The sequence below is a fragment of the Pholis gunnellus genome, assembly GCF_910591455.1.
Source record: "Pholis gunnellus genome assembly, chromosome: 18".
In the NCBI taxonomy this organism is placed as follows: Eukaryota; Metazoa; Chordata; class Actinopteri; order Perciformes; family Pholidae; genus Pholis; species Pholis gunnellus.
In genome coordinates, this window is record NC_136545.1 from 13,203,041 (window position 1) to 13,222,112 (window position 19,072).

At 41.5% G+C, this 19,072-nt stretch overlaps 2 protein-coding genes and 1 long non-coding RNA gene across 4 annotated transcripts; 1 reads left to right on the forward strand and 2 right to left on the reverse strand.

The window, feature by feature from the left end:
- Nucleotides 1-1,566: 1,566 nt before the first annotated feature.
- On the reverse strand, nt 1,567-8,036 carry fbxw5 (F-box and WD repeat domain containing 5). Its single transcript, XM_079179037.1, has 10 exons — nt 7,950-8,036; nt 6,259-6,454; nt 6,015-6,172; nt 5,622-5,805; nt 5,317-5,465; nt 4,889-5,206; nt 4,616-4,799; nt 4,333-4,480; nt 3,872-4,084; nt 1,567-3,691 (listed from the first exon to the last, which is right to left on the reverse strand). Exons 2-10 carry the CDS (start codon nt 6,443-6,445, stop codon nt 3,406-3,408), a joined length of 1,827 nt encoding a protein of 608 aa, XP_079035163.1. The 5' UTR covers nt 6,446-6,454; nt 7,950-8,036; the 3' UTR covers nt 1,567-3,405.
- A 491-nt stretch (nt 8,037-8,527) lies between these two features.
- On the forward strand, nt 8,528-9,465 carry LOC306710607. Of its 2 annotated transcripts, none has more exons than XR_013767501.1 (3): nt 8,528-8,660; nt 8,987-9,073; nt 9,158-9,465. It is a non-coding gene; the product is annotated as an uncharacterized lncRNA (long non-coding RNA). The 2 variants fall into 2 exon arrangements; XR_013767502.1 differs by having other exon boundaries at nt 9,164-9,465.
- A 1,813-nt stretch (nt 9,466-11,278) lies between these two features.
- prdm12a (PR domain containing 12a) lies at nt 11,279-14,373 on the reverse strand (the record flags this gene model as incomplete). Its single annotated transcript, XM_079179043.1, has 5 exons — nt 11,279-11,712; nt 11,848-11,962; nt 12,229-12,384; nt 12,522-12,712; nt 14,157-14,373. The coding sequence occupies 5 exons, from the start codon at nt 14,371-14,373 to the stop codon at nt 11,279-11,281; spliced, it is 1,113 nt and encodes a 370-aa protein (XP_079035169.1).
- Between the last annotated feature and the right edge of the window lie 4,699 nt (nt 14,374-19,072).

Genomic DNA, 19,072 nt, shown 5'->3' on the forward strand with positions numbered 1-19,072 from the left:
GCTGTTATTTATATATTAAAGAAAGGCCAAATCCCAATGTCCCCCCTAAACCCTCAAGGACTTACTGACGTCACCTGGTAAGTGGGTGAGTGTGAGAGACTGTGACGGCTTGAGATGGTGTAAATATGAATGGGACCGCACTTTGCTGCAACATATCACGTTACCATGAAAACGACAACAAATATGATGTATAATTGTGTGTATTTATTTTATACTTTGTACTCCCTGATTTGAAAGTCTTCCAGGCTCTTTACTCACAAGATGAGAAGTAATTTCATATCATCTATTTACTCGTTTTTGTCAGCTTCAATGACAAAATCTAATATTTGACGAATAAATAAATAAATAATCTCTGATTTCATGTTTATTTTTTCTTCCATCTTTAACCCTTAATGTTTCTGTGTACATGTAATACTCCAGGCTGAAAACACGTGAGCCGTCCTCTTTGTTTTGTTTTGTCTCCATGCGTCCACTGGTTACCCCGTGTTTAACGTCACATTGCAATGATTTGTGGGTAATTCCCTTCGGCTAAGTCAGCATAGGAAAGGGTTCATAAAGGGCTCAAAATGTCTGTGAGAGAGCCCTCATACACTTGACGATTTGACAGTGGGACAGCCCTAAACCCTCACGGACTTCGCGGGAGCGCGCCTCAAAGTCTGTGGGTCCATAAGGGAGGACATTGGGATTTGGCCCAAGTGTCTTAACAGAAATCCTGTGTTCCAAACTTGGGCCATGAAATTTAAATATGTGGGCACTTGCCAGATAAGGGGGGGTCTAATGAAAAGACGCTATTTGTTCCATTATGGGAAATATAGGATCCAGTTTTGAGGTTGTTTCCCTAATCGGTCTCTCATGTTCTTCAACTTTATTGAAGTGGAATACTAAATTGCTGTAGTAAACTGTCAACAAACAAGTAAGAAACACCTTTAATTCCAAAATTAAAGCCCTTCAAAATCTCATTCATGAGACAATTTGTCTAATTTAAGCACAGGATAAGGGTTAGGGTTAGGGTTAGATGATTGGAAGGTCAGCCTTGGGAGTGGGCTCCCGAGTGTCTAGGAACTTGGGAAGAGGTGGATCTCATTAATGATCTCACTTCAAATCACATTCATGAGACAATTTGTCTAATTTCAAATGAGATTTTAGAGAAAATGGTGCATTGTTGCAAAATAATTTTAAAACAGGCTAATAGCAGACCACCTCAAGGTCTCACTCTGAAATAACCAGGACATCCTGATGTAGGATTCCAAAATCTCGGTCTCCTCCGTCTCATCTTTCTCTGACTCCTGCTCGATTTCTTCGCCCGGTCTCTCCCCAACGCACCTCTCCGTTTCTCTCGCCTTCGATTCGTCATTGGGAATCTCTGGTATAGTATGTTGAAAAAAATCATAGTATAGCATGTTGAAAAAAGTCATAGTATATTATGTGCAACAAATCAGTAAAAATTCATAGTATCATGAGTCAAAAGTCACAAAAAGTAATTGTATAGTATGTCGAAAAAAGGGTCCAAGAACCTTTTTTTTTTTTAGAAGAAAGGAATATTAATGTGACACGTTTGCAGACATCTAGCATTTCAGGGCATGCTTTATTATTTCAGGGAGTTTGAAAATGACTTCAGACGAGAGGAAAACACAATTAACCAAATGGTGCTACAGTATTCAAAAGGGAACCAAAGATAAAGTTCATGACTTATTACACACATTTCAAACATGGAAAATATTGTTCCAACTGTTGGTAAGAATCAACTGATGAAGTTTCTCAAGAAATTTGACATGAAAATGCAACCAATTAACTTTGGCCAAGTAGTAAGCCAACCTATAATCATGATTAACGTTTTAATTTTTTTATGAGTCACAACTTCCTTCAGCAGGGAATCTCCAAACATCTACATACAGTAAGTACCTGAACCTTGTGCTGGTTGAACTGCAACTTAAAAACAAGTGTCGCGGTTCATTTCCTGTGCATGCTTTTTTTGTTTTGCTTTTGTTTGATACCATTCCTTCAGCGATAGAAGAGGACAAAGGTATGATGGGAAATGAAGCGGTAACCCGTGTACACACACACACATTTAAAGATTGTTAAATCCCAAACAAAAAACAGATGTTTTGATCAGGTTTGTGAATGGGCAGGAGGTTTGCTCTTCTTTTTCTACTCATATCTATGTCCCTGTCCTACTTGGTGATATTGATCTGTACGAGCACTTTATATATTTGTGCATCATTGGTTGTCCTTTTAAATTAATATCAGCAAATATATCCTGTGGTACTTTTAGGGTGTACTACACACATTTATCATAACATAATGAGGTGACAATTCTGTGACTTGAAATGTCCAGGAAATGGGTTTTATTTATTTATTTTTTATTGTTCTCGTGTATAATCTGTTCTTCCAACATAATTGCAGCTTTAATATAGTTACAGTTGTACTCAGAAGGGCTGTAGGTTATCCATATGTAAGGCTGAGGAAAGAATTTTTTTTTTTAAATAAAAAACGTCCGGGACACTTTCTGAGATTCATCTGTCTCTTTAGAGTCTTTTGACAAAATAACAGGGCACACTTTTGTGCTACAAACAAATAAAGGTGTATAAATACATGTCTACATAATATCGGTCCAAATAACAAGAAGCTACACAAACAACATCTTTTGTTCAGTCATGCTTCACGCTAACTGTTCTTCGTCGACTCTTCTCGATTAACTTACTCAAGAGTTCTACTTTGAATAGAGCGATCGATCATTTATGGGACACAAACAACGGGATGTAATAAAAAAAACCAAGGCTGACTGTTGTCTGCCCTTTAGGTTTTAAATATTTATCTGAAAAAAAATTAGTTATAGGGTGTTTATACTCAACTGGACATATCCATTAATAAGAGAATACATTTCTGCAGTAATTCTCAGTTACAGCACACGACGACCGCGATCGTACGGTTTCGTCTCCGCAGGGCTTCACATACATTTACACAGTGCAGGAGTCCGGACCTGCTCGTACGCAATGGTTACAGATAAAAAAAAACAAACACACACCATCTCTTGGGTAACACGTTTTGGGCGTCCGTCCTGTGCATTTAGGTGTCAGCTCTACACTATCGCTACCTGTGAGAACATGTCGTATCACTCCTGCCAACAGCGCAACAAGAGACCGTGGGGATTTCTCTCCTTTGCTGGTGCAACAGCTCTCTCTTGTGTCGCGTCCCGTCTCCTGTTAGCTGAAGACACTTAAGCGCTGCTGTGTGTGACACAACACCGTGAGCTCAAGCAAAACCACTGACTTTAACCACACTGTACATATACATGGAGTGTATGTATATATATTCACACCACAGAGGAAAAAGATCACACTTCCTCCTCCCCCCGCCGCCACCGCCGCCGCTCCGTCCCACTTTCAAGTGTTTTCCCAACCTGACTCATGGTTTTCCATTCACACTGCTGGCACACGTGGAGTTCTTGTTGCGGTTCAGCCAGGACGGCAGAAGGCTGCGGGGCCTCAGCAGCCGGCTGGGGGCCTGCGCCAGGCGGACCATGCGTGGTGAGCGCCACACCTTAATGGTCGAGTCATCGCTGGCAGACAGCAGCAGCTCCTGGTCGGCGGGGCTGAACGCTACCGAGTTCACCACGTCGTCGTGTGCCAGACGTGCCAGGCAGATGTTGTAGTGACGGTCCCAGATGTAGCCGTGCTTGTCCTCTGCTCCGCTACAGGAAGGAGATTAGACACGGAAGTCAGCGAGGCCTTTATGATGTCATTATTTCAATATTATTGTCAAAGCATTTGCTTCAGTCTGTTATTAATAGATAGATAGATAGATAGATACTTTAATTAATAGTGAAAGCTGCATCTATTCTTCAAAAATCAGACGGTCTTTGGTCACCCACCTGGCGACAAAGTCTCTGCTGACGTCGAGGAAGATGAAGAAGCACTCATCGTTGGGCGTGAAGGCTCGGTGAGCGCGCAGGCTCCTTCTCTCCTCCCGCAAACTCTTCAGATCGATGACGTGCAGGTCGATCTCCTCGGCAATGGGAGGAGGAGACATGGGGTCAGAGATCACACACCCGGCTGGCCAAGCCCGGCTATTCACATAAAGGTACCTGATGAAGGAAAGGAAAGGAGTACATTTATTGGTCAATGACATAGGTAATCGGAAAAGTTGAGTCTATGCTTTTAAAGGTTCTGAAAAAACAGTGAAAGCATAACATGGGCATTAATAAAATAGCCTCCACTCTTCTTGGTAGACATCCCATCCCATCCCTCCCATTCTGCCACTGATGTCGCTATTCCAGTGCATTAATATGAGCCCACGTGAAAGCAAACTGAATCTATACATATTTTGAATTACCTGTGGTCTGGAGAAAGGCCCATCCCAATGATGTGTCCATGGATATCAATAACATGGTCTAGGGAATCAAAAAACTCATCTGAACTCCGCTCTTCCCCGAGCACAGGACCACAGGTGGTCATCTGGTCAGGCTTGATCCGCTTAATACCTAGAAAGGGACAAAGATGACCGCATGACACGTCTTGACAGCATTTTGTGTGTTTTCTTATGAAAAGTTTCATAAATTCGTGCGTTATATCTGCATATTTTAGCTCGGATGCCCGCAGCTTGGAAGCGATCGTACCTATCTGGTGAGGGGAGTACGTAAGGCTGCCGGTGGTGAAGAGTAAGTAAGTTTTGTCCTCTCCGTCTCCGGGCTCAGAGGGGTCGATGAGGCTGGAGTCAGGGGCCTTCGTGTGGGCTCTGCCCATCACCTTAGCCACGTGGGTCTCAATCGCCAACTCCGTGTGTCCTACATTTTTACAACTCTAACAGGAAGGACAAAAAAGAAGCCGAATGAAGAACAGTATTAATTCAACAAAGCATCAAAAGGCCTTGAGTTTTACATCCAACTCACCTGTAGAACGTGCTCCAGGCCTGAGATGGAGGGCTGAGGAAAACGAGCAGCGGGAGGCCTTGCTTCCTCGCCCCCCACCGCCTCCTCGTCTTCTTCCTCACTGCCGGAGGTTCCCAGATCGAAGAGGAGGGGCTGGTGCTGCTGCTGCTGCTGCCCTTTCTGCCTCCGGGCCTGGGACTGGGCCTCGTAGTCCAGCAGCAAGTCCGGGTTGTCGTGTCGGCGGCAGTGGGCCACCATCACCGTGCGGATGGTGCTGGCGTTGACGTTCTGGATCTTGAAAAGGCGCTTGACTACGTTGACGTTCTCTGATTCAACGTCCTGTCGGAGAAAAGAAAAGGGGGGGGAAGAAGAGGAGAGACGTTGAGCGTTGACAATGAGTGTTTGACCGACGTGACCAAAGAGGCTTCAGCTGCTGCGCTGGGCCTCACCTGGAAGGCTTTGTTGAGCCAGAGCACAGAGCAGGACGTCATGTTGCCGATCCAATGCAGGTTCCCAGAGATCAGGTGGGTCTCATTCAGCCAGCAGCCAAACACATCGTACGGCTTGTTCCTCACACGAGACAGCAGCGTGTAATTGTCTGCAGTGTGTCAAGAAACGGGGGGAATGGAAGAGTTTGAAACACACACTCACGTCATATGTATGCATGTGAAAACTAAAAATAACTTTGAGAAACATCAACAGGAAACTACACATGATGACTGTTTTTAACTGGGGGGATTTTCTTGCTTCCTACCCAGACTGATGACAGCGATTTCCCCAGACGAGGAGTGGTGTGGGCCCATGTAGACACCAGACACAAGCAGCAGGGTGTCGTCAGCGTTGAACTGGGAGAACTGGGTGTAGCCCCAGTTAAACTGCCGCATGCTGGAGCTGTGCACCATCGAGATGTTACCGTCTAGCCGCTCCGTGTCCCACAGCTGCAACACAGGAAGCCAGAGGACAGGTTTGGAACAGTGATAATCAGAAACCTGCTATGAAGCAAAGTGAGTTAACCATTTTTCAGCGTTCAAATGACAAAGAAAAGCCCCACTACAGTTAATACGCAACTAAAATGATAAACTTTTCACGCAGGCAGAAAGTAGGAAAAAAAAGATCCGGGATGAAACAATAATCTTTTAATCCCGACCTTAACGGTGCAGTCTTTGGAGCAGGAGGAGAAGCGGTGACCCCTGTGAGAGAAGGCCAGGTGGAGGACCTGGTCAGTGTGCTCTCTCAGCGTCTGCACCTCCACACAGGGGATACAGTCGAACAGGCGCCTGAACTCCCTGTACCATGACACCGCCGCTGCACAAGGGAAGGAAGATCCGGTTATTCTTAATATCTACACTCAAAGCTGTTTTTAATCTTCCGTGAGACAAAAGATGGTTTACCTGGGTGTCGGGGTACAGAACGCGGGATGCGGTAGTAGCTGTAGAACAGCTCCCTCCAAAGGAACTCATCTCTGGAGACAGCCAGCCACTGTCTGCAGGTCAGACCCGCTCTGAGCACGGCATCGTGAGGTAGACGCAGGAAGATCTCCAACACCAGGCTGTCCGGCAGAACTGGGCCACACTCCATCCTAACATCCTGTGTACACCGCACACACAAGTACATGGAGGGGATGTCATGTGAAAGCAACTTCAACCCACAAACGTGCAGTTTCCCCTCGAGTAGCTTTAAAATAATCTTCTTCCATTGAAGCAATATGGTGTAAAAAAGTCAAACCATGTTTTTACACGTCTGCCATGATGACATATTTGACATCTGTAAAGAGAATTGGGGGATTTGCTGCTCAACTGATATGCCACCATTTAAGAAGGCATTAAGGCATGTTCACCAATGTATGAAAGACATTATGTATGACTATTGTTATCATCACATAATAATATTTTGTTTTAACCGCAGCCGTGACCTGAACTCAAATCTGATTAGAGGCATTTAATACTTAGACGTAGATTGACTGAAATTGATCAAAGCTGAAATTGATTATCAATAATATTACACAGAACCTCAGAAATATAAATCGCCTCTCAAGAGTACAAAAACGATGCAAACCCTCAAGGCTTAATTCCAAGCAACAGAGGATGATCACTACACGCCAGCTATAAAATGCAACGGTACATATTTTGGGTTGCAATTGTCTTAATTAATCGATACGTTGTTTATCTATAAACAGTGAAAAAAAAATAGAAAATGCTAATAGAAATATGACACATTCTAACTAATAATATACCATTTTAAATTAGAAGAATAAACACTACAATCATTATTATTATTTTGGCCTCTGCATCCATAAATAACTTCCAACCTTTTAAGGGAATTTGAGCCTGACACTGGTGTGTGTTTCAATGCATAGACATCACTGAGCTGTGTTCACTCGTACAGGCTGTCAGGGCAGCTCACTGAAGCTCTCATCTGTATGTTTGACAAGCACTCCATAATGGCTCCTCAGACACTTATTTTCTTCATAAGGAAAGGGCAATTTAAAAGGAGGGTGTGTGGTATATGTACAAAATCATATAGTTGCTGGTGGAATAGAGCCACGTTAACGTGGCGTTTCCTCAATTACAAGCTACGAACATTAGTAGAATTAATGCAAACTACACTTTATGAATAAACAATCAGTACTCTCGTCTAACTCAATAAGCTAATGCAGCTCTTCTCTGAAGAACCAATCCGCCGGGTGAAGATGACCTAACATGGACATTTGTGTCGCTGTGCATAAACAGTTGAAACTCACAACAAGTCCCTGTGTTTACACTGAAAGCAGACTGTCCAGCCTTCCTGATTACATGTGACACAATACACAGCTCGTGATCTGACGGCTAGTTTGTGTTTTTTTTAAGCAAAATCAGTTAAGAGCTTAATTTCAAGCTATGCTAGCAGGAACGTCTATCAAGCTAACGTTAAGCTAGCTAACTTGTTAACGAGCCAGCTAGCGGTTAGCTGACGTTTGCATTCAACTTTTAGCTACGACGTTTACTTCCGACAACAATAGGTTACGTTTATAAACTATTGCTTTCGTTGTAGGTGTTAATCAGCTTGGCTCAGTTAACACCTGTTGACATAAACTGTGACCCACCTGCTGGATCAAAGTATGTTGGAGAGAAAACCAAGCGGCTAGCTAGCGCTGAAGGCTAGCCATAGAAAAACATGACAACAATCCTGCAGCAGCGGTGAGTCGTCAAGGCTGAACTAACAGATCACAGCATCATCGATCGAGCGAGACCAACTCAATCTAATCCGTGTTAGAGATACATTTTACTCTTGATTATGATCAACCCATCTCGCGGTGACCTAATAGCCACAATATATGCATTTTTTTTTTCATTTATAGAAATTATCACGAGGCTGATTCTTGTATTTGTATTAAATGTATGTTCTATCAATTATTATTTATGTATCTTTTTAATGTGTCACTATATTCCTCTGGTGAAATATACTTTGAACCTTGACTGGAGTTGTTATTGCAACTAAATGTTCATGATGGAAGTATTATGGAGTGTTATTTTTATTTATGTGTACAGATTGTATGAAAAGATGACTCATGAATGTGTACATTATCTTAGTTACTGTGCTCACCGTTTTCATGTCTTTGAAGTAAACATGCAAAGGAAAACGCATAACAGTAATTCTATACTTCCTGTATCTGTGGTGGCCCTCAGTTCGCTGACATCAGTCAGTGAGTAGAGTCTTTGTGACAGAAGAAACACTCATTGGATCACATGGGAACCGATTACTAACTCATAAAGAAGACATTATATTGGATCAATGCTGTGACTAATATTCTCTGGTATGTATTCAAACTTTCTCATACAATTTTATAGCAGTTTCTTAAACAGGCAATTTGTGCAAAAAGGTTTTATTAACGTTTTTATTATGTTATTATTATGAATGACATCTTTACCTGATAAACAGCTTTATTATTTTCACTGTGTTGAGAAACATTTTAATCAAACTATTGACTTATAATAGTAAATGCAGAGTAGGATTGTGTACAAAATGGAGCGTGTTAAACCTGATAGGGGTGGCATCAGATTACCTGCCACAACATTATCCCAGCAGCAGTGTTGCTGACAGATAATAAAAATAATATCGTCTGTTTCTTCCTTCCTTTAGCTCTGCGCAATGCCGCTGTGTGGATAGCTTCTTGCTGTGGCTCCTCAAAGGACAGGACAGCTAGAGGATGACAATACCAGTGTAAAGGTGCTCCCTGTTGGGTGAAATGGAACCATTTTGAAATGATGATCTGTGTAGATCTGACGGCTAAACTGTCTTTTTTTCGTCAAGGTGCAGGGCAGGAAGTGTGGACAGTCTCTAGCGATGAAAAAACATCCAGTCAAAACCCTCCCTAATTCCTCTGGACAGAAGAGATGCCCACATTTCCCCTCCACCTTATTTATTTCTGAAGTTCATTAACTTGCAGTATGTTGCTCTGTACTTGTTTTAATGATGACTCGTCTGAAAACTCCTTGTTTGGAAGTTGGACAATGTCTGACAGCAGACAAGCGCAGCAGTGGCTCAGAAGTGGCTTACATCTCCTGTGTACCAATAATGTATATGGTGTAAATGTAATGTGATCAGCACAGCAAGTTAATCCAATACATTCAATAAATGGCTATTAAAATCATGAATGTCATTGAACTGTCCTTCCCCTGTTTCTCCAGGAGAGGCCCACTTTTCTCTTATGAGATTCTCTTTCTCTTCTGGGTATTTGGCGCCATCGTGTGGAAGACAAAACAACTGCAATTACCTGCAGATAAAAGCAAGATAGAAAACTCAATTATTTATTACAGTTACAACTTAGTGCACATTAAGTGTATAAGATTAAAACACATTTTCAAAAATTCCACCTCTTTGATAAACATAAAATACTCCGTTGTGTTGTCTATTATCAATTAACTATTAATTGCTACTTTTATATGCATTAAAAGGTTTTGATGAAGACAACTTTATTGTCCACAAAGGTGAAAAATTGTCTTTCATACATCTGGCAATTCATCAAAACATCAAAACACACACCCACACACATCACATAAGAAGAATACTGACAGTATGAAAACTCAAATTAATAGACAACATTTCAGAAAAGCAAAACAAAAGATTCAAATTGAGTCTCTATGAAATAAGTAGGCCAACTGCCTGTGGGATAAATCCCTTACAGAGACCGGATGAACTCTGAACAAGTTGCCAGTCTATCACAGGGCTGACACACATATAGATAAAAAAAGCACATTTACATCTTCGGCACTGAGCCAATGGGCTGTTTACCTGTCCAGTGTTTGACCCCCACCACCTGTGCTTTACCCTGACTGCTTAACTTATGAGTCAAAACTTGGAAATCCAACATGATACAGTGAGTTCAGAAAATGGAAGGAAGATTCATTTATAGAGCAAAATAAATAATGAAACTTTCTTTCTGTATTTCACTTCTCAAAACTGACACTTTGCTGGTATGATAAACAAAAACAAGCCTTGAGATTATTTGAAGAACCTTAGCAAAGTTTCTTATTATTTCTTAATAAAAGAAGTGCTTAAGTTGTGGAATCATTCCTATTTTTGTTTCAAACTTAGTATTTCATCTCTGAAAAAAATACAGCAATGGCTTTATTTGATTAGGAGTGCAGTTAAGTAAACTAGTCTTTATAACATGTTATGATATGATGTGTGATAATATATAATATATACATGGCAGAACAGGAAAAGACATATAAACCTGTAAAGCAGCAGCATGTGTTTTTTGATGTGTGACTTCTGAGAATAATTACCATCGTTTGTTATATCTTATCATATTTATTTAGAATAGAAGAAAGCACAAATGTATTTACATTCACATGTACAGTATAGCATACAATACAATTTTACATTTACACAACAGTATAGTATACAGTCTGTGCAAGATTAAAGTGACAATTTCAGTTTACAGTGAGGATGCAGCTGAAACAATGTACACTGGTGGCCACGTCCCTTAGTGTCGACTTACTCTACAAATATCTGACTGTTTTCACCTGAGCTGGTGAGGATGTGATGCAAAATAATCAGTTTTAAAATGTAGAAAATATCTTTTTTTTTCTCTCCCAAATTTGCAGTGATGTATGACACAGGTTTAAAGATTACACGAGAATAACAATTGTAAATCTTCAGAGTTGTTTTTCAGCACATTTCAGCTTTCCAAAGACAAACATTAAAACATCTTTCTGCTGGAATTCTGATCGCATGATAGCCAAAAAAATACAAGCAATACAAATAAGGCAACATATTCAAAAGTCTGTGAGATGCTTTGCTATCACATCAACTCCTTTATTCCCTTAGTGGAGGCCTGTCCCATCAGGATCCCCTTTACTTCTCCCCTACAGCTGTAACCTAAAGTGCAACGTTGTTCTGCGTGACTGTCCCTCCGTCTGTCTGTCATCATAGCACCATGGTGGGGATGTGGTGCACGAGGGGCATCTGGTGCTGGTGGGGCATGGCCGTCATCTGTGGGGGAGGAGGGGACACTTTGGATAACATCTCAGCGGCGTGCGCCGCGGGTTTGTGCCGCGCGCTCTTCTGGTGCGCCCTCAGGCCCGCCAGCTGGGAGTAGGCGCTCTGACAGACGTGACACTTGTAGGGCCGCTCCCCGGTGTGCAGGCGGACGTGGTTTCGGAGCGTGGACGACTGGCTGAAGCGGCGGTTGCAGAAGCGGCAGACGAAGGGCTTGTCCAGGGTGTGGATGCGCATGTGGGAGCGCAGGTTGCTGCGGGAGTTGAAGCCGCGGTGGCAGATGACGCAGCGCATCCGACTGGCTGTGGTTGTGCAGGCGGGTGGGGAGCAAGAGGAAGGGCCCTCACAGCAGTGGGAGTCCTCTGGTAGAGGGAACAAAAAGGGAGGGAGATGAGATTAAGTTTGTCTCAGATGTGTTGCTGCTGTTCGGATTTTTTGTTTTATAGTTTTAAAATGACGCATGTTTATCTAAAAAAACTAAATTATAGGCTACTCACCATTCCTGGTTTTCTTCAGTTGTTCTTCATCTATTCCCGGAACTCCGGGGATTCCCAGGAACGTGTTCTGAGTGTTTCCATACCAGACAAGAAGCTCCTGGTCTGGCGGGATAGTCTGAAGAAAGAGGGCACACGTCAGCTAATCAGCTTGTGTCTTTGATTTGCTGCTTTGCGGCTGGTGCAACATGACAATTCCGAATTCCAGAAATCACATATTCAATTATCTCTCTGGCCAGCAGACGGCGCTGTTCTAAAGGGCATTTACATTGTTGTTGGTCGTCAATACAATCCCATAAAGCCACTGACTGCACCAGCCAATGTTTACAGACCTTACAGCGTTATTCGCACAAGATAGTGCAGAGAAACAAAGTTCATTTTTACCTCCGATGCCTTGTAGAATATGCTGCTGCCGATCTGCACCACCTCCAGGTTCTGCTCTTGTTCATTCCGGGCGCACTTTATGTAAGTCATCCAGCTGCGTTGGTCCTCCTGACTGGCATCGATGAAGTAGCGCACCGTGCCGTCGTCATTGAACACCTGAGCGCACACAAAAACAGCGAGGAAGTTATAAAACATCGGCCTAACTTGGTCACACGTCGTGTCACAATCATCATGCCCTGCAAGCTGAACGAATGAAGTCGAGACTCCATCAGAAAACTAAAGTCTCAGCTCACCTCCCACATGAGGTTGTTGTTCTTGAGCAGGTCCACGTGTTCCGGGGACAGGACTCTCCCTGTGAAAGGGCCCATCTCAGTTCCTGCTTTGATCCAGGTCTTCGAGAAGATGCCCAGACCTTCTCCGGGGATCGAGCTCTGAGCGATGATCACTTCACTGGGCAGCACCAGGCTGGACAGCTTCTGCACCTCTACAGACATAAATAAGAAACGTGAGTTAGATGAAAGCTAAATATGTATATGTTTGAAATAAAGGAAGAAACGAGTAAAACTGCACAAAAAATGTAATTCCAATAAAGCGCACGGACTAATGTAAATTCTGGGTAGATGCCAAAGGCGCCTCATGAAACAGGAGTGCTGGAAAAGTCCTGAAAGCAGCTAATGGACTGGATCTTATTTTAGTCACGAAATATTAAGCTACACCTTGTCCTCCGTTTAATTCGATTATCTGGTTGAATTGAACGTTTTTGTTGTGGAGAGAAACCCCCTCGGAAAGCATTTTTATCCGCACCAGAAAGGGTAAAAAGAAAAAAAATCGTGCGCTTCTTTAATGTCAAAATCAAAGATCTTTTTTTTTTTTTTAGGCTTCGAAAAAAGCCGGGCCGAATAGGGGTTAAATGGTCCTCTATTGCCCAGGGTCCAGCAATTTGTCATGCTTCAGATGTGATATTCATTAAAGTTTACTGGAAAAGAAACGGCTAATTCCAAATTCATTATCCTTTTAAGAACTTTGTAGCAATAAATTTGCGCTGAATGAAACGAGGACTTGTTAAAAAGACTCAGGAATTTCTGCAACAAAAAAATGGAAAGGCGATTAGATGGTTGACATGCAATGAATAGCATTAGATTTACCCTTCACGGTGCATTATGCGAGGAACAGCAAATCTTTTAAGGGGAGAGAAAGAGAAAAGCTCCGGAGCCCCATAGCTGCCAAGAGAGGAAAAGAGACTGTCCGGAGATTGATGAATGCGGGCTAAAAACCCGGGACGTCTCAAAGAAAGGAAACCTTTCTCTCCTCGAGGTTTAAGTGGAAACTTTCCCAGGTCAAGCACAAAGTTAACCAAATGAATTTAATGCCCTGCGTCTTTCAATCAGCGGCAGCTACACGCCTAACAAGCCTCTAAACGCGAGGTCTCAAAGCTCTGAAAGGGTTAACGCGTTAAATGGGTCGAAATAAAAGCAGCATACGAGGGAAAAATGTAGAAAACTGCAACAAGTTGGTGAGAGAAACTTTGGGAAATAAATGTTTGAGATGGACAGTGGATTTTTTTGTATAGTTTATTGCGCAGGACGTGCGGTCTTCTTGAAATAATGATAGATGAGGTGATATTATTGGGACAAAATGCCCAAATTTGTATGTCAGCGAAAAAATTAAAAAAAATATCCTTGTGGATTTCTGTGATACACATTTGTAGGAAATGTCATACAATCTCAACTAAACACATTATTTGGAAGAAAAAAATATATATGCTTCATTAAAACTGTAATCAAATAATGCTTTTTATTTCAAGAAAAAAAAATACTTAACATTAGGCTACAAACCCGCAATGCAATCTTCCAAACTTGCACAGCAAAAATGATAAAACAATCGGGATTGAAATGAAATATGAAAAATAAAGCAGCATGTCAGCCTACCTCCGACGAAGGACTGCGCCAGCACCTCGGCGGTGAAGGCGGTCTTGGGGCTGCCGCTCTGCCGCTCCTCCGCCAGGTGTTCGCCCAGCACGTTCCTCCACCTGCCGTACAAGAAGCTGTGCAGGATGTCCGAGGTGATCACGTCTGACAGCGAGCGGCTCGGACACTTAAATCCAGACTTGAGAGCCAAAGAGTCGGCGGGTAGCACGGAGCCCATGTTGCAAATTAAAAAAAAGAAGAAGAACCCTCTGAAGTGACAACAGCGGTGCGGCTGCAAGTGGTACAAGCGATACAACAAGAAAAAAGAAAGAAGAAGAAGAAGCAGAGCTGCTCCTCAGTGCGTCCTTCTGCTCCAAACGGTCTGTGCGTAAAGCTGCCCTGACTGGCTGTGAGGGTCTCTTTATATAAGTGGCTAGTGTGACCCCTGTCTAATTACTTATTAATGACACACCCCTCACCGCGAGGACCTGCCCGCTGCACCGCAACACACCAGCGGAGACATTAAAGAAACACCAGCAGAGAGAATAAAGGGAACAATTGTGGCCAAAACTTTAATTTACTAATTATCTGCACTTAAAGCTGAATAAAATGAAAGCAACGTGTTTGTGCGAAGCTGCAAATGCATGCTGATTGGCTAGATTGTCGATACATATATTTAATATGATGAAATTATGAAAGTTTAACGTGCTCTAAAAGCTTAAGAATGTTGTAAAAATAGATTATAGTAAAAATAATTAACAGGATGCACGCTGCAGCATTAAATTAAACTATTGCACTTTGTTTAAAAACCATGTGCATTATAACTATAAAAAAATAACCAGGTTTCAAAATGTAAAACAGAATAAAATAAAGAACATTTGGTGGAAGTTTAAGTGATAAAGTGAGTTTTTATGTGCACAAGTGGGTCATTGAGTCTGGGAGTTGCTCGCCCATTTTTTTCTCATGCATTTGTTATTCATGTGGTGGTAATAATAATTTTTTTGTGAGGAGTTAGCGCGGGAATAACAAGAATGGAAACAATCTCGACGTGGAGTTTTTTTTCTTACAGCATTGTTCGCATGCAAAAAATGCAAAGCTGCTTTGACGTGGTTCACTTTTTCAAGCCCTTGTTGAGGTAAGCGGTTTAATATTCATGGATGTTCGGAGCCCCCTCGGTATTGTGACAACGTTTAGATGAGTATATACGGCCCTTTTCTTCTCTATAGTCACAGTCCACTGTGTTTTTTCCTCTCTTGCCTATTTTTCGGGCTTGATGGACTGGGGCTAAATGGGCAGTTTTCCTTCTTTTCCAGCAGAGAGGACATCTTTATTCCATCCCCGGCTCACAGGTTTCCCATTCAGCTCTCCTCCAAGTAATGTCAGGGCCCTGAAAAGTGCTGCAAATCAATCTTTCATGGTGTTTTGAGGGCAATTTGACATCCATGCACTCCTCTTTTCACTCCAACAACTACAAGGGGATTGTCCGAAAAATGGGCAAGTTGTGGTCTCTCTTTCTTTCTCTCTTTCTTTCTTTCTTTCTTTCTTTCTCTCTCTCTCTCTGGACCAGTATGGATTATGGCAATGTAATGGGAAAGAAGATATGGCCACTAAATACAATAGCGGAGGTTCTTTTTTTTAAACTGAGGAGATAGTGAAAAGGCAAGGTGAGTGACAGGGCACGAAAAAAGATTACTGTGAAACAGCTGCTTTTTATGAGCGGGCCCCTCCTACATTTGTCTCCTTTTCCCAGATGAAATTTCTCTGCTCTTTCAATGGGATTCTTTCTCATCTAGATTGATTTACATTTATAGCATTCATCGCACAAATCCGAGGTAAATGGCGGAGGACAGGGGGTGGGGCCGCTTCTTTATTAAAGAGGAATTAAATGAATTGAATTGGGGTAACGCATGGATTTGATTTGCTTATTTATGCATTAACCTATGGCATTATCCGGAGCTAGTAAAGCCGCGGGCATGTCAGCAATAGCAAATCATCCTGCTTAGCTGTTCCATTGTAAAACAATTTAAGCTATTATTCTGTCCATTTAAAGCTTATCAATTTAATGTGGATGATTGACAATTATTGCACAAAGAATACGGTAATTGTTTTATTTCAAAGAGCTGGTGGGAAACCTATCAAAGAGAAGCGTTTGTTTGCGGATAAATAGCGGAGTTTAACGCCAATCAGGGGAAAAGAAAACGTGGGGAGAAAGGACTCGGTCATGTCAAAGTAATCCATGTGAACGTTTAAACTTTAATGACGAAATAACTTAAAGTAAAAGACGCATTTATAAATAAAATAATAATAAAAATAATTTGTCATTCTAAAATAATAATCCCCATTAAAACACATGTGGCTAAAAATCCTAGTTACATTGTGAATCAGTGACTCAGACACACACGCATGGACACACGCACGCGCGTACACACACACACCTCTGCGAACTGCAGTCATCCAACCAGCTGGGGGGAAAGAGTGCGGAGTCTCTGGGGATCCTCCGCAGGGTCATTAAAAACAGATTAAGGTAGCTGCCACAGTGTGGAGGAGACTGAAGATCGGCTCATCTGTTGCAAAGGTGAGAGAGGTGGTGGAAGCCCCCCCCCCCCCCCCATAAAGAGCGTTTTCTCCACCCTCCCTTGTTGGACAGACAGCGCAGGGGGGAGTCAGGACACCTGCTTGATGTGGAGGAGTCGTTTACCTAAATTTACACAGCGAGGAGAGCGGGGCTTTAAATTGTTTAGCCGAAAAAATTGAATTGGAAAAGTGGATTCATCCTCTCTAACAATTAAATCATCACTCAGTTCAATGCAAAAACACTAGTAGCGAAAAGTAAGTAAATACATGAACTCAAGCACAATTTTGTGGTACTTGAGTAATTTTATTTCCACTATATATTCACACTGTGCTTTATACTCTGACAGCTTTAATTACTGCCAATTCAAATTATTACGGGAATACAAAATATAATCAACTGATCATTTATGACAAACTGCAACATTGGTGTTCGACATTAATGCATCAACAATTAGAATAAATAAAATATATTTTTCTGAAATGGGCCATTTTACATGCGTATACTTTTACTTCTGGTATTAAATATATTTTGACGCGAAACCTTTTGAACTTTTAATGAAGTAAAATGTTGTTTCCATGACTTGTTACAAAGTATTTTTACTTTGTGGTATTGCTACATTTACTAAAAGATGTCAATACTTCTTCCACTGCTCTTTAATGTAAAGACAGTCCAAACAGATGAATACGGCTCATTGAGAAAACCCTCCGTTGGTATAAATAAGTTATTTAAGTGATGCAGTCTTTGAGCCTCAGTGGTGCAAGTTAAAGTAGAAATACCACAAGGTGATAAATGTATTTAAAGTGTCAAAAGTAAAAGTAGTCATTGTGCAGACTGGCTCTTTCTATCAATATAGTGTTGTTTTATGTATTATATTTATTATTATTTTATAAAAATTCAACTAAATTTGTAACTGTAGCTGAAAAAGTGTATAAAGTAATAAAAAGTGCAATATGTTCCTCAGAGTTTTAAGCCTGAAGTAGCAGAAAATGCAACTTCTAAAGTAAAGAACAAGTTCATTGCTTGAGTAAAACCACTGAACACAACACAAAAACTGCAGTTTATCCAATGTAAAGAATGAGTTTAAATAAAAAAACTAAACAGTTAAATAAAAAGTATTATTTCCCTGCAACATTTTTAATGTTTATAATATTCTTGTTCTGTATGTTTGGTAATCTTTAAAAGTATTTAAATACATTATTAATACATATGTTGTATATTGTGTCAATAGTCAAGTCAAATTAGCATAAAATTAAATTGGCCCCAAAGGGTTTTCCACTTTACAGAAACACTGTATCCTCCTCTAAACTACTGTTTATATGGAGGATGGTTGACATGCTGCAGCATAAAATAACCCCCGAAGGAGCAAAGGTGTACGAGTAAATACTATATGAATAATAATCGTGCCTCTCAACCTCAGTCTGTGAATGATCCTGGAACAACTAAATCATTAGACGGCCACAATGGACCACCAGGTCAGAAGTGTCCACGGGGACGCGGCCTTAAAAAGAAGGAAGAGGATCAAAATCAAGGGCTGGATTTGGAAACAGCTGCACTGCATCAATGCAGTGGACGGTCTGGGGCCGCGCAGGGTCCACTGTGGAAGGAGTCCCCCTGCTGAGTGCAAAGATGTGCAGTGACAAAGCTGGAGGGGGGGTCTGGAGGGGGTGGAGAGGGACTGGACAGGCGAGCTGAGGGATGACGTGCTGCGGCTGGAAGTGGACATTTAACATGCGCACGGAGGGAAAGGATGGAAATGATACATGGATTGTTTTAGGGAGCAATGAGACCTGGACGAAATCTGCTACTATTGAGCAATGAGGAGAGTGAAATCCATCATGAAACAGTTCATTTTGAGAGACAAACCCAATTTTGTAGAGACAAACAGGAAACAGCAGCCTGAAGAAAACATGAGAAGAGACTTTATATAATGGCAATCATCTCACCTGCTTGATTTAGATTTGGTAACAGACTAACAAAACAGGTACAGAGTTGAATGCCGATACAAGATAGAATATTAAATATTGTTTTTATAGCAAAAGCCCTAAATAAAGAATTAAGGACAATTATATATGTTGACTGACTAACAATTTCAACACAAGTTTTTTGCTTTTCTGTCAGAATATTGTAACTGTCTGATAGATTAGGACTAAAACTCCCAACAAAAAATAAAGCAGCAAGTAAAGAACATCTCCCGATTTGAATCTGCAAACCGGGAACAATTGTGCCATTTATTGTATGTGATAGATTTGGAGTTTTATAACTGTCAAAATATGTATTTGCTGTTTTTCTGGCAGCGCTGTGGTGATAGAATCCACCTTCATGTGTACTTAGATGTTAAAACTATATTAACCTTTGAGGAACG

Bases quoted from the DNA above. Each gene is read 5' to 3' on its own strand.
- fbxw5 (XM_079179037.1), bottom strand. From the start codon at position 6,445: ATGGAGTGTGGCCCAGTTCTGCCGGACAGCCTGGTGTTGGAGATCTTC. The intron at 6,173-6,258 runs GTAAACCATCTT...TCCCTTGTGCAG, and splicing joins TTCTGTACCCCGACACCCAG to CGGCGGTGTCATGGTACAGG. The intron at 5,466-5,621 runs GTAGGAAGCAAG...GACACACTGCAG, and splicing joins AATCGCTGTCATCAGTCTGG to ACAATTACACGCTGCTGTCT.